The following is a 14,661-nucleotide window of genomic DNA, read 5'->3' on the forward strand; positions in this document are numbered from 1 at the left end:
ACATATTTATTTTGAGGCTGAAGGGAGTCACAGGTCAAAAACAGAAGCATATGTTTGGAGAGTGTGCTCTCTCTCTTTCTCTCTCTCTCTCTCTCTCTCACACACACACACACACACACAAATCCATCTCATATAGAAGTAAGTCTTTAGAGGACATCAGGAGAATAATCGTCCTGGAGTTCAGTCCGGCGAAGTGTCACTTTCATGACTGCACTGGCTGTTAAGAGCAAACTCAATCCCAGGCGTCTGAGCCCGCTGTGTGTACCGCAGACCGGCAAGGGTGCAGCGCAGAGTACTTTGCTCTTGTCAGTCGGCAGGCGGGCGAGTGTGTCGGGGCAGAGCAGGGCTGTTCAGATTAAGCTGCCTGATTCCTCAAACGCTTTCTCCGTCCTCTCCCCTCGTGCTGGAGTTTACTTCTCCTGAGCTGCACAGACTCCGTCAAGGACATCACACACACACATACACACACAGGCATTCTGTCATCCTCCTCATCCGTGATGTATCACCAATACCTGCGGGACGACGTGGATAGTTCAGCTTCTACCTCACGAAGATGTGGCAGTTTTCGTTGAGACAGTGGCGGTGGGACGAGGCAGCGTTCGGGCTCGTCGACTCTCACAGATGCTTTGTTCAGGAAATAAAGCAGCTAAAGTGTCGTATTCAACATGTGCCCCTCGCTTCTTTATAAATAATCTGGAAATACTTAGGAACGGAGACATAACACAGGATTCAAATTCCAACCTCAGCTTTGTCTGGATCAAAATCTTTATGGCTTTTTTTTCCCCCCTCTTTGATCTTGTCTGACTGCAGTCTGACAACTCGTCTGCCCTTTCTGAGAGCTTCTTTCAACCACTGATCCACGACAATCGCAGCCTTCGAGTTCCAGTCCAAATGACTTCTTTTTGGGGAACGGAAGAAAAAAAAAAAAGCAGGAGACATTGCTTTTCAGCTTTCACCCTCAAGTCCAGGTGACGTCAAAAGTCCCCTGTTTCCCTGCCGTCTCACCACTTTGCCACTCGGTGAAAACCTCTTCTGCTTTTCCACAGGGGATCCGCCACCTCTGCGTCCTGCCGTCCATCACAGTTTTCTCACTTTTCCTTCCAGAGGCTGCAGTCTTTTTTGAGGATATGCAGGAGTTTTCGCCCCAGGCTGGTCTTCCAGGGTTTAACGAAGCTTTTGGTATTCACCATAAGTCGTCCACTTTTCCTGTCTTCATGACCAGCCACCACGTATTCAGAACCTGGTGAAGTGGAGGTGAGAAAAAGATATGCAATGACGAATAAAACCCCGACTCAAAATGTTGTTAAAATGTACAAATATGAAAAAAAAAAAAAAAAAAAAAAACGTTGATATTTCATCAAATACTTTGCTGCATTGGTGTGCTTTGTTGAGCGTTAATAGAAATCACTATTAGGGAGTGTTGGGTGTAAAACCGTCTCGTAATGGTGAAGTGGCTGCAATCCTCAGATTGTAAATGTCCAGTTTAAATGAGTGATGGAGGTTGTTGGCACCCACTCAAAGCCTCTGAGATTAGAAACAGGCTTCTTCCATTTTACAAAAAGTTGGCAGATTGTCCTCGCAAGTCCCACAAAAAAAAAAAAAATGGTCTACTTCCTCATGTGTTCGTGACATGTGTTAGTGAGCGTGGCGGCAGCTCCTGACCTGGGTTGAGGATAGGACAGGTGCAGCCCTGGGTGGTCCAGGACTCTGGGTACAGAATGACACTTCCTCTCTGGATCTTCATCTGAGGTTTTTGGTGCAAGACCTTTTTCAGCTTGACTTCCACTTCGGCATGCGAGCCTTTGTCATGAGCTGACATAACCTTCACCATCAGCACTGCCAAAAAACAACACACGCAGTGAATTAAGACGCTGGCTTATAAAAACTACAAGGTTTAGTACATCAAATCTATCATCTTTTACATCCCGGACGCCTTCAAAGGTCCCGGGAAATGGTTGCATGATGTCAGTGCTGGGGTGTTTTTCCTCAGCATCAGTATAAAGATGCTACAGGAAGAAGCAGGAATTAACACCACGTGGTGGTGGTGCACCAGCTGCAGAGACATTTTCCAGCAAATTTAATCTGAGACACTGATCCGAGCTTCAACTGCAGTGTTTTTTATTGTGTTGACAAACATAGCTGAATGTCTCGTGTGACTCATCATCAGACTGCAATATTCTCAGACACGAGTCCCAGTGGAGTTTGCACCTGGGACTGTGTGTGTGTGTGTGTGTGTGTGTGTGTGTGTGTGTGTGTGTGTGTGTGTGTGTGTGTGTGTGTGTGTGTGTGTGTGTGTGTGTGTGTGTGTGTGTGTGTGTGTGTGTGTGCATGGCCAGAACTATGGCAAGCACAAAGGTAGGCTCAAAGTAACAAGTCAAGTGGACATATGGTCACTTAATTTGTAGGATTATTGCAGCAATTCTTGTAATGACTGCACTGGTGATTAGCTTTCTTTTGAGTGGATTTCTCTTTAATTAATGCTGAGTTATTGTAATCTCTCTCTATATATATATTTTTTGGGTAAATTGCATAGAAAATTGAAGAATAAAGACAGAATTTGATGGACATTAAGGAATATATTCAAATCTTGGCTGTGAGACGTCATACTGAACAATGATTGTCACATTTAACATAGCACATAACAAAATAAAATGTTAAATCACTTACCATAGTCGTACTCTGCAGCACAGAACAGTTTCGGGCTGGTGAGAGTTACTTCTACACAATGACATTTCTCTGGAGAAATAAACATGAAGATTCAATAAGTCATTTGCTGTACAGCTTCAGAAACTGGCGCTTTTTTTTTTTTTTAATCTTTGTAACATAGTTCTGTTCGGTGTGTTGAGTTGATTGAGTGTGCTGTGACCTGTGTCTCACCAGAGTGGTGCAGTGCAGAGAAAAGCTCCTCTACCCTAAAGAGTGCAGTCTCACTACGATTGCTGCTGTGTCCCATGTGGCCGGCGGCTGTATAGAAGACCTCCACATCCGAGCTGTGCCGCAGAGGTAGAATCAGCGAGAGGGAGGGCCTGAGTCAGTGTTAACAATCCAGAGAGAGCGCTCGACCCTCTAAAGCGTAGATCACTGGGGCCACATTCATTTTCTCTTAAACGTATGGCTGAGTTTTGGCTCTCACCCAGAGATGCAGTCGCCGGTGTAGGGGTCACAGTCGCCTGTGCAGTCACACGGACGGCAGCCGTACTCATGGAGCCCCCAGTATCCCGGCAAGCAGCTGTCACAGCGGGGGGCCCCGGCGCCGGGTTTACAAGTGCACTCCCCGCTGTTGGGGTTACAGGGAGGGGCACCACCGGAGAGCACTGAGCCGACAGGGTGGCAGGAACAGGCTGCAGAGGAGAGGTGACAGAACAAGAGGATTGTGTGTTAACGTCTCCGGCGGAGACCTACAGGCGCTCAGCGCACGTTGTGAGCGCGCTCACACTTTAGTTTTAGAGGCACCAACAAACGAGAGCATATATATAGCGAGCTCTCATGACAGCATGGCAGTTAAATGCATTTTATCATCCACTTGTAACAAGCGACAGACTTCAAGTATGCACTCAATATGCTGGGAGCAGCTGGAGCACAAACAAACAGTCAGTTACTCCCATGGGCTTCCTGGCTCAAACCGCCTGAGGGAGCCTTGTAATGATTCCCGAACCTCTTCCGGAAAATGGTATGAGAAGAGGAGGGGAAAAAGGGCAAGAATGGGAAAAATGTGCTCAGACGGACCATGAGAAATTCCTCCATTGTTTGCGATTACAGTCACATTCCAAAACAGCAACACTGTTAAATAAAGCCGGAGTGACAGAGATCCTCGCTAAGACGCAGGCTGCAGTAATCTTACTGTGTCATCGCTGGCAAGGCAGTGGCTTAGAAAGAGGCCTGAGGCGAATTCCCTTATCAAAGTGATCAACGCGCTCTAATCTGGAGGCGAAGAAGAAAAATCAAATCTCCATTACTGCCCTCTAAATATCAAAGGCTGCACTTCTTAATTGGAATCCTCTGCTGGCACTCATCCAGACAGCGTTATGGCCTCAAGCAACACCAACACACACACTTGTGCAAGCAAGCACAAAGAAGTCTCACGTTTGCAGGAATCCGGTGCAGTTTTGGGTCTGCCCGGGTCTCTGTAGAAGCCCCTCTTACAGTTCTGGCAGTGACGGCCCTCTGTGTTGTGGCGGCAGCCGTCGCACACGCCGCCGCTCCGCCGCCTCGACGCGAGCCACAACCCTCGACTGAAGTGACAGCTCTTGGCGTGGCCGTTACATTTGCACCCTTGGTTCAGGTGGAGGCACGGTGGAAGAAAGAATGAGACTTTACATTTTGGTCAGCTCATCTTTGAACTGTGGACCTCAGTGATCGGAGTGTGACAGCACTTGGATGACATTACTGCAACCGTGCAGTTGATTTATGACTCGCAATTCATTTTCACAATAAGTCCACATGCCGTGTGTGTGTGTGTGTGTGTGTGTGTGTGTGTGTGTGTGTGTGTGTGTGTGTGTGTGTGTGTGTGTGTGTGTGTGTGTGTGTGTGTGTGTGTGTCCTCCTCTGCATTTGACTCTTTTTTCTCTCAATCACTCACTCTGGCATTCATGCGGCGTCCCTGTGATGCCGTTGGCGGCCTGCCAGGGTTGGTCATTGTGAAGAGGTGCACAGCGCTCGCAGTGGTCGCCGGCTGTGTTGTGTCTGCAAACACACTTGCCATGGACCTGCAAGACAAACACAGCAGACAAGAAAAGGATCACTATCGCTCATATCAAGCTTTGATTTATTCATTTATTTTAATTAATGGCTTCATCCTCTACTTCTATAGTCGATCAAAAGAGATTATTTTAACCGATTTCACATAACTTCACACCAACATGCAGTGTGAATGTTACAACCGTCCTTCTTTAAGTATTGCAACATACTAACATTTTTACATATACACTGATTAGTGTTTACGCACTGTGCAACATGTCTACATTCCCCATTGCTATGTTGGAAAGGAACGAGTGCTTCTCTTCCCTACTTGCAGTAAAATAAATAACATGACCGAGACTATGGGTTGTTAAAGTATTAGGCTGAATACCATAATTAAAGTTTCCACATCCTTAAATCCCTGTAATGGTAGGTAAAGCTGTGGCTTAATATCCAGTCTTCACTTCAGCCCTCGGCTTCAGTAGCACATACCAGCACACCAGCTGAGTAACAAAGGGAGCGGTGGGACATCCCCCCCCCCCCCCCATCCAAAAAAAAATCTTCAACCAAGTCTCACCACATTGACAAAACTGGAAAGTTTTCAGTGAGTTTTTTCACAACAGAGGTAAGTGTAAAAGTGCTTCCCGCTGACGCCGTGCGGCTGCAAGCAGCTCACAGTGTCTCACCATGGTACCGGCCTTCTGCTGGCCGCCGGCCGCCACACAGTGGTCAGCGTGTCCGTTGCAGAGGCAGCTGCCTTTCACGATGAAGTCGTAGACGGCGTAGTAGTCCGTCGGGAGGTCAGCGGCACGGGCATGTTTGGCCTGGCACGGACACGGCTGACCCCTCAACAGACGCACCCTCAGGTTGGTGATCATGAGCTGGTCCTGAGCGGCCGGACCGTACGGATCCACCGAGCGCCACGGCGACAAGGCCCGATAGATCACCTGCCGGTTCAAAAGGAAGAAGTGGCATGTTTCACTGGCACAAAGCATAGGCCGCAGATAGAGCATGCAGGAGCAGTAAATTATGTTTATCGTTTCCTAGAAAGTCCAATAAAATCCATGGGGCATCAGTCTGGTTTTACTTTCATGCTCTTGTTCTCGGAAAATCTGACCCTGAAGTGTAAATATGGATTCACGCTTCTTTACCGTAAACGCGAACAAGAACTCACAGAACTCGGAACCTTTTGTGTGACAGATAACACAAGAATTCTTGAAGTGATGTTGTTCAATGTTTAAAGATAACATTTAAATGATTTATTCTATATTAACTTAAATATTCTCTTAATAATCTTGTTGGGGTTTACTGTGTTGCTTCCTCTTTACACTTTACTAAAAGTTGATCTCATAGATATATGTTGCCATCTGTTTGCCTCTAAATGTGTGTTAATAGTCATTCAGCCTTAATGCTATAAGAGTTGCCTTCGAAATACCTAAAAGTGATCACTTAGAGACTGGACACAAGAACTTTAGACTTTAGGTTCTCTCAACTCTTTTTTTGTTGTTTTTTTTATAAGTCAATTCAGCAAAACGTTTTGTAAGAGGCATATTTTCCCCAAACTAATAAGATATACAAGCCCTTAAAGAATAAATCATTTGCTCTATAAATGTATTGCAGCTCAACATGATTCAATAACATCAATTCAAAGAAGGTATCAGTGCATTTATGGTTTCACGTTGTAGTCATAGGATGAAAGGAAATTAAATATTCTCTTCATTGTATCAGTTCGGTGTTGACAAACAGAGACGCAAGGTGATGTACTGGTAAGACACAAACTTGTTCCAATCTCACTGCTAATTAACAGATTCCACATATATATTCTGGCCAATCCAGGCAGCGCGGCCCGGCGCTGTTTCAGAGCAGAAAGTGATCTTCACTGGCCACTTAGAGGCTGTCTGTGGTCCTCTGTGTACATGAATGAGCCTGCTCATGAATTAAACATGTCTGGCGATGTGGCTCAGATCTCCTTGTGATAATACAGCGTGTCCAGAAAAAAAAAAAAAAAAAACGCTTTGAGAGAGCATCAAAGGGGAAAAGTGAGCACTGATGTTGGAGTTGTCAATGCCAGATCAGTTTGAGGCTCAGAAGTCTCTCGCTCTATCAGAGGAGCGGTTGGTTTACAAAGCTCAGTCAACTGTTTGCCTTGCGGTTTGTGTGATATCGGCTTATAAAGTGTCCCAGTGCCAATAAAATGGACAACGAGGCTGAAGCAGATGGGGAGCATTACTGCTGGAAAGGGATGGGAGAGTGTCTGGCCGTGTGTTTTGATGTGGTCACTCCCACATCTCTGAATTAAAATCACTACCCTCGTCTTTCCCATCTTTCTCTCAGCTACGTCTCTCTCTCACACACACACACACACACACACACACACACACACACACACACACACACACACACACACACACACACACACACACACACACACACACACACACACACACACACGTCAATACTTGGAAAGCCATTACTATTATGCGTGAACTGAGGTGGATTGAAGTTTTATTTTTGGCGAGTTATTCCCCCGAATGACAAACCCGCAAGTCACCAGTCAGTAAGATTCATATCATTCAAATTTAATGCCGAGTGCAATTTGCTGGAAACAACCTAAGTTGTTCAGCTTTATTTGTTCCACTAGGCGTGGACAGAATTGACCTCTCCCGATAGTGATTAACGCCGATTCTTATCAAGAAATGTATCTCAAAGCAAACTCAGCCGTCCTTTTGGTTGAAATTCAGATTTTAAACTTATCATACCTTATTAATCTCTTTGAGGAAAATGTACCCACCCTACATTACTGCGGTGAGCAGCCACGTTAAGGTGGGTGGAGGAGCTGATGGGGGGCCAAGGGCCTCGCTTAGGGAGCCACCATGGAATCACATTGACTGTTTATTCTTGAGGAACCACATTTTTACCATTTTGAATAAAGGCAACCTCCTCCACCACACCCCAGAAAGCTTAGATAACACACTTATGTGTGTTTGTTATATTCCGTAGCATTGACTTGCTTTTGTCTGAGGATGAACTCTTTGGGTTTACACACCGCCTCGGGGTCTTTGGTGGATTGGCGCCACTTAAGCTGGAAGTCTCAAACTCACATTCGTCAATTATTCACAGCAAAAATGCATTCAGCTGTTATTTTGTCCATTGCTTCAATAAAGTCCCATTCTATATCTTGGTACACTCTGGGTTTTTTTTCATTTTGATGCATTCATCTTTCTCCGTGGTCTTTCTCCCGCCACTCATACTTTTAATGTAAATACTCAAACATAGTTGTTTTGTGACATAAATGCAGACTCACTTATCTGTGAGACATGAAAACATGTCACACCCCTTAAAATCAAGAGGGCTATTGCGACCCCGAGTGAATCTTTGGCGTCCTTATCAGGGGCCGGCCCCACAGTTTGAGAATCACTGCTCTTGGCCACCATTGCACAACATTTCACTGTTTTCGAGATAAGAGATTTTGTCATCAGTTGTTTATCTGGAGGCAATAATTACACACTGTAAACCCGGACAAGCTCACAGAAGTCAAAACCTTTTGTGTAACAGATTACACAAGAATATTTAAGTGATTGTTGTTAAGTGTTTTAAGTTCATGTGAAATAAATTATTTAAATATTATCTTTAAACATTTAACAACATCAACATCACTTAAATATTCTTGTGTGATCTTTTAATTGATTAGTTTGTATAACATCCGTGTTGCTGTTTTATCCTTGCTTTATTCTTAAAAACTTAAAAACTTGATTCCATGCAGAAGAAGCTTGGGTGTCGAGTTTCTCATATGCGCACCAAGACTCACCTCTCCTCTTGTGCAAGGGAAAGCTGCAGAATACTTGGAGGTGCATGTGGGGGCACTTGCCCCCGCCGCGGAGCTCTCTGCCACCCCGAACTCCCCCTTACAGTCCCCGGAGAAGAACCTGAGGGTCTTCCATGTGCGCCCGCGGTCCTGGGAGCGCTCCAGCACCATGGCGGCGGGCCGTGGGGAGCGGAAGACCAGGATCAGGTGGGTGAAGAGGAACTCCGTCTCCAGGTCCAGCTGGAGCGTCTCCTCGCTCTGGCCCCCCGCGGACTGCCACCAGGTGTCCGGGTGGCGGAAGGAAGAGTCGCTCATGGCGGAGGGAGGGTGCGCCTCTCCGCCGGGGATGGCGGCGGCGGCGGCGCACCGGCTGCACTTTGCCGGGGAGCAGTACTCCCTGCCGCGGGGCGCAGAGCTCTGTTGGTAGAAGCAGTAAGGCTCCGAGGAGTTGGAGCCGCACACCGACGCGGTGCGGAGCACTCTGCCCTGGGCCAGGTTGCCCATGCGGGGGTTGCAGGCTCTGCCTGAGCAGCGGCGCTCCACAGCTGGATCTTTCACTTTGAGCGTTTCTGGAAAAAAAAGATGAGCCCGAATGAGTGTAATCAGAGTAAATGAAAACATCTGAACATATGTAAGTTATTCCCCACGGGGTGTTAGTCCAAAACCCACTACAGTGTGAATGCTGCAAAGTAATGTTTTGGCGCACTGAAGTGGTGCGCGCACCTGAATAGCGACCCTCGTTTGCGCCTTCCAAACAAAACACGCACTTTCCGCTTTAAATGTGCAAGCCTTTAATAAGGGTGAAAATAAAGCTTAGGAAAGGGTCAGTTTCACGCTGATCCAAACTCACCGGCTGGAAGACGAGAGGATGCGCACAGTGGGAAAATGAGGAATAAAATCCACAGCCCCATCCTGAAGCTGCACTAACTTCACATTGGGTCAGTCGTCCTGTGATTGACCAAAGCGAGAAGAACACAAATTGTTCTGAGAGAACCTGATTGGAAACATCGCGCACCTTCCTACTAAAAGCAACAGTAAAAAAAAAACTGAATTGGATCACGACGCACCCTTTTGGAAAAGCGGATTTAAAAAAAAAAATGTTTTAACTTCTCATGCTGGTCTAAATAAATCTAGATTCTCTGGAGTCGCTGCAGATATCGTCCCCGAACTACTCCATCCCATGCACCTTAAGCTTCAACTCCACTCTGCAGTTTCATTGACATTTGGGAATATGAGGAGACGAGCACCGCCCTCCTCTGTTCACATGACCAGCCCCACTCACTCCTCAAATCACACTTCAAAAAGAGCAACAACAACAACAACAACAAACAGTGAAAGGCTTTTTTGGAATAAAGTAAAGATTTAAAGATTATTTTGATAAAAAAGTCAGAAAAATTATATTTTATCATCATATTTATGTACAGCTTGCCTATAATAAAGAAGTTTTTGCAGCTTGAAATAATCCCCCTGCTCATCGTGCTCCACCGCAGGGTTCATCTCCTCAATGAACTATTTCCAAAAGTAGCTCGGATGACGTGAAACAATTCCTGAGACAGTGACATTACGCCCACGAACCACCCAGGTGTTACATTCCTGACGCATATCGCCACCTCTTTCAAACTGCCACTCACTGCGCTGCTTTATCTGCCTCTGCAGACGAGACAACAGCCTTGAACCCAAGAGGTCGCGCAACCCCTGAACCCAAACAATCCTCTAGGAGTGACATCACCTCTCTGAGCCAAAAGAGACAGCTCAAGAAAAAAATAAAAAAATCTCTTCATGACACCAGAGGCAGGCAGATTTCATATACTCATCTGATACCGTGTGAAAGTTTTAAGCATGGACTGAAAAGAGGTTTTTTTTAAAAAGAAGAAAGTAGCCAAAACACATGACAGGCTGATGAGTGAAGACGAAAAGGGAATAGAAACTATGCCGTCCATCATTCCTGTGAATAACATGAGGTCATGAGTAACCTGTTCTCACAGCGACAGTGGCCTGTCACATGAATCATCCTCTCATATGTTTGCATGTTCATGTTGGTGGATGGGGGAGTGTGAGGGGTGGGGGGGCATTCTCAGTCTCTTCCCTCAAGGCATCCCGTCCCTGAAGGATCGGGACATTCCTGGAATGCTGCGGTTCTCGTCACAGTGACCCCCCCCGGTTTGAGACGGACAGGGTTCATGTGTGTGTGTTTTTAGATTTGCACGGGTTATTCCGGTCGTCTCCAGATGATCCGCCGGGGCCGAGGGGTGATGCACCTTTCGCTGCTCCCTTTGTACACTCGCATGTTTTCCAGTCGTCAAATCCCAGGAGAACCCCACGAAAAAAGGCTGCAGGAAGGATGTCTAATCTCGGCCGGTCTGTGGCGTATTCCCCCGGCAGGAGGAAAGCCAGGACTTTACTAACAAATGTCTTAACTGTTGGGTCTTTTTTTCTGTCTCGTTACACAAGCTTCACTCAGTCGTGTCATTAAACAATCATCTTGAAATGTCCTGTTTTGTTTTTTTGCATTGAAAGGCACAGTGTGTAATATTAGCGTTCAAAAGAAATAAACATGTATGATGTTACTGCACTAATGACCAGCTAATTCTATCCTCTCCTGCAGCATCCAGTGAACACTGCACAATGCAGAAGCTCCTGTTAGTTACGAACAACAACAAAAAACAAAACACTGACAGAAATTCTAAAAGAGCCATATAACCCTGCTCAACACGTCTCACTACTGCCTCCTAGTGCACAAAGATAGCACTCGAAAATCCGCATATTGCCCCTTTAATATTTTGGATCAAACTTAATAAAAGCTAAGACGAAGAAAACTGTTCTTGTCCACTTCTATTGCTTATCTCAAGCTAAGGTAGTTAACCCTCCTGGTATGATGTGGTTCAAACTGATCTATCGAAATTCTAAAATTCCGTTCAAAGATGTATTAGACATAAGAGAATATAACCTCTTCTGTAGGACTTAAGTGGTGTATTGAAACTGCTCATGTAAACTCGGGTATTCACCATGCACGTACAAAAGGGTAAAAACTAAAATCACTACTGACAAGATGTTAGTGCAGTCGTTTGTTTATCCAGAAATGTAAGGTTAATTCCAAATTGAAATATCAATAGTGAATCACAATCCGTTAGAAAGGTTAACAAAAATGCTATTTGGTGCATTAAAATGTTGGCCGTTCTTCTCAGATGAACATAATAGCAGTGTGACGGTTGCTGGCTGGAGCTTTGTATTGACCTTACACACACACAAGAGTGCCATTAATCATCTCAGCTATCTTCCAACAAGAGAGCAAATTATATATGATTCCCCCCAAATGATAAACCGTTCCTCTCAAAGAAAGTGCCACTCTCCATAAAAAAAAAAAGGCTGTCTCAAACCTCTCTAACCAGCAATCTTATGAGTTATCTTGATGTCGTTATAAATATATAGCCAGGCGGTGCACTGCAGTTCTTGTGTTTGAGTTCAATAACACATGAAATGCCGCTCCTTGTGTTGAATCGGTGCGACGCCGGACCCACACAGTCAGTGGTCCTCCGTGATCTTGGTCTAATGGTCCAATGAGACGACCGGCCTGCAGAAACGGCTTTATTTCCAGACTGTAAAAGGATATGGTTCCACCTCCCCTCTCCCGCCGCCATGTCACCTAGTACCTTCAGCTCAGTGAACCGTCACAACCCCGGCAAGTAATCTGTCTACTCTCCTGTAAAAGCCAGACGGAAAGCCAGACACGCTCCAGGCGAGGAGGGGAAGGTGCCTTGCCCACAGGGGAAGCATTAAACAAGAGTACTCGAAACACCCTCTGTCACCGCTTTTCTGGCTCTTCCATTTTTATGACGTTTATCAGTGCTTATCTGTCTGCCTTGGCCCGATAGCCATAACATTGCCCCCACCCACGTTTCAGCAGCTGGTTTAATCTTGCACTGACAAAAAAAACAAACTGAAACCAGGTCGGTGTTATGTAAATATTAGTTTAGAATGAAACTCCTGCCGCGATCTAACTCATTTGGCATGAATGCTGTTGGATATTTATATTAAACAGTGAGAGTGGGACCCCATCACGTGTTCTCTGTACCCTCTCATTCAAACGCTTCTGGAAGTTGGTGCTGTGTGTTTTTACACCACCTTTTGACATGTCCGCTCATTGCACAGGAAAGAATTAACAGATGACCGAGCACAAGACTGATTTAACATCAAAGCCTGGGCGGACACGGAAACAGCAAACCAGTGGGAGTTTGACATTTCATGTAACCAAGGCAGGCGGATGTGTCCCTTTTTTAAAAAATTCTTAAACGTTGTGAGGTAGGCAGTCCTATGCAGTGACCCTACTTCAATTCTGTTCCTCTCTCTCAAACGTTGGAAATATAAAAATTGGACACAAATAGCCTCGCGGGCTCAGACGAAGGTGAAACTCTCACGGGTTCCTTTTGCTGCTGCATCTGCTCAGCTTCGAATCAAACAGAGGGAGAAACTGGACAGAGCTGCACGTGGAGACGCTCAGGAAGCTGGAGCCATTTCAAACCACAGGTGCGACATCCTGTCGCTCCGATAAATGATAGTTGAAATAGCAAAGCAGTACCCTTTGAGGCAGAAATAACTAATATCACAGAGAACAGGATTATATCCGGGTTAATGAAGGATGTTATGGATGAATGGGTATGTGCTAAAACCACATAACTCAGATATTCATTGGAAATGAAAGAGTTCGTATGAAGGCTGTACCAAATGCAGTGTTTCACTGGATTTAGCTCTTTGCACATAAAAACTGCAGTTTTGTTTTCCTCGTTCGATCCATCCAGAACTGAAGTGAAGGTATAACCTGGGCGTTGAAAGCGGTCCCAGGGTGATTTCTCTTCATACTACGTTCATATATACAGACATGACGTTGTATATACGTTCAGGTATACACACAGATATGTTCTATAGCGGGGATGTCAAACTCATTTTAGTTCACAGACTGAATTTGCAGCCCAGTTTCCTCTTGAGTGGGTCGGGCTGGTGAAATAGTGCCATCATAACCTTTTAAAGTTAAACTTCAAAATGTGTCTCTGTTGTGGCACAGTCTATTGCTGGCAACAAAAAAAAAGTCAGTATTTTCTTCAAAACTGAAGAATTACCACTAATAACTCAACATAAAGCCAATTTTAATGATGCAAAATACAGTAAAATTGTTGCATTTAGCAGCCTTTTGCATGCAGTTTTTTTTTTTTTTTAGAATTTGCTTGGTGGCCTCTTGTGGGCCCGTTTTAGTCAACAGGCCTCATGTTTGACAAATCATCCCAACACAAACAAACCCACATTCCTGCATTAATGTACACTGTACAAACACTACTACAATGTAAAAGTCGCACTCAGTCTAAGCGAAGTGAAACATTTTGTTGGATTTATATATATCAACAGGCCTTAGAGGCAATGGAGGCCAAGAAATTAAAGAATCAGACCTGAGATTGGGAGTTTGAATCCCACTGCCAACCAGCGGTCCCTGTGGGACCCCATGTGACCCCTTGGCCCCGCCCACTGCTTCAGGGCACAGGCTCCTCATATGTGTCGTCCAGGTTAACTATGAATAGCATTGGTTACATGCAGAAAAGTAATTTCCCTCAGGGGATCAATAAAATGTTGGGTCCAATATAGTTTTGTGAACTTCCACACAAAAACCTGCTTTGTGTTTTTTTTTTTTATGTGACATAATGACAGACATCCGTCCATCAATCTTCTGCACCGCCTTCGTCCAGGTTTGGGTTTATGGGGTCCAAAGCTTGTTCCAGCGAGCACCAAGTGACGCGCAGTGTGCGCCGTCAACATGTCACCGATTGAAAGGTCAAAGGTCACCGAGGTTACATACTTGTCATTTAACCTTGCGTCTCGTCACAGTGGCTTCTTGTGTAGTCATTTCCATAGTAATATTTACTGTACCGTGGAGTAGAGGAGGGGAGGCGACTGCATTGTCATGGTTTGAAATGAATGATGTGAGCCGTGCATGCAATGTTCATAAAGGACAGAGTCACTCCTCATTTGATAAAAACTGAGGAAAGAGAGGCTGCAAAACCTGTGGGAGGGTGGAGCTGGAATGGGGGCCGGCCATAATATTTGCGTGCCGGAGCGCCTGATTGATGTGCCTGCATGGGGATTGACGGGAACGTCTCCTCTTCAAACCTTTTGCCTTCACTGGAGGAGGTGAA

At 45.4% G+C, this 14,661-nt stretch overlaps 1 protein-coding gene across 2 annotated transcripts; it reads right to left on the minus strand.

Annotated features, from left to right (window-relative positions):
* Positions 1-28: 28 nt before the first annotated feature.
* Positions 29-9,669, minus strand: LOC308136303 (netrin-4-like). Of its 2 annotated transcripts, XM_080504586.1 has the most exons (11): positions 9,550-9,634; positions 9,333-9,430; positions 8,486-9,051; positions 5,364-5,624; positions 4,580-4,706; positions 4,084-4,272; positions 3,134-3,341; positions 2,878-2,990; positions 2,668-2,736; positions 1,663-1,836; positions 29-1,240 (listed from the first exon to the last, which is right to left on the minus strand). In XM_080504586.1, the coding sequence occupies exons 2-11, from the start codon at positions 9,391-9,393 to the stop codon at positions 1,089-1,091; spliced, it is 1,920 nt and encodes a 639-aa protein (XP_080360712.1). In that variant the 5' UTR covers positions 9,394-9,430; positions 9,550-9,634; the 3' UTR covers positions 29-1,088. The 2 variants fall into 2 exon arrangements, with proteins under 2 accessions (XP_080360712.1, XP_080360711.1); XM_080504585.1 differs by having other exon boundaries at positions 9,333-9,669.
* Positions 9,670-14,661: the final 4,992 nt, after the last annotated feature.

The sequence above is a fragment of the Blennius ocellaris genome (assembly GCF_963422515.1).
Source record: "Blennius ocellaris genome assembly, chromosome: 11".
NCBI classification, from domain to species: Eukaryota; Metazoa; Chordata; class Actinopteri; order Blenniiformes; family Blenniidae; genus Blennius; species Blennius ocellaris.

Coding starts and splice junctions, on each gene's coding strand:
- LOC308136303 (XM_080504585.1), bottom strand. CDS start 9,393: ATGGGGCTGTGGATTTTATTCCTCATTTTCCCACTGTGCGCATCCTCT. Junction 3,342..4,083: donor TGCACCGGATTCCTGCAAAC/GTGAGACTTCTT, acceptor TCTCCTCTGCAG/CCTGTTCCTGCCACCCTGTC. Junction 2,991..3,133: donor ACCGGCGACTGCATCTCTGG/GTGAGAGCCAAA, acceptor TCTGCGGCACAG/CTCGGATGTGGAGGTCTTCT.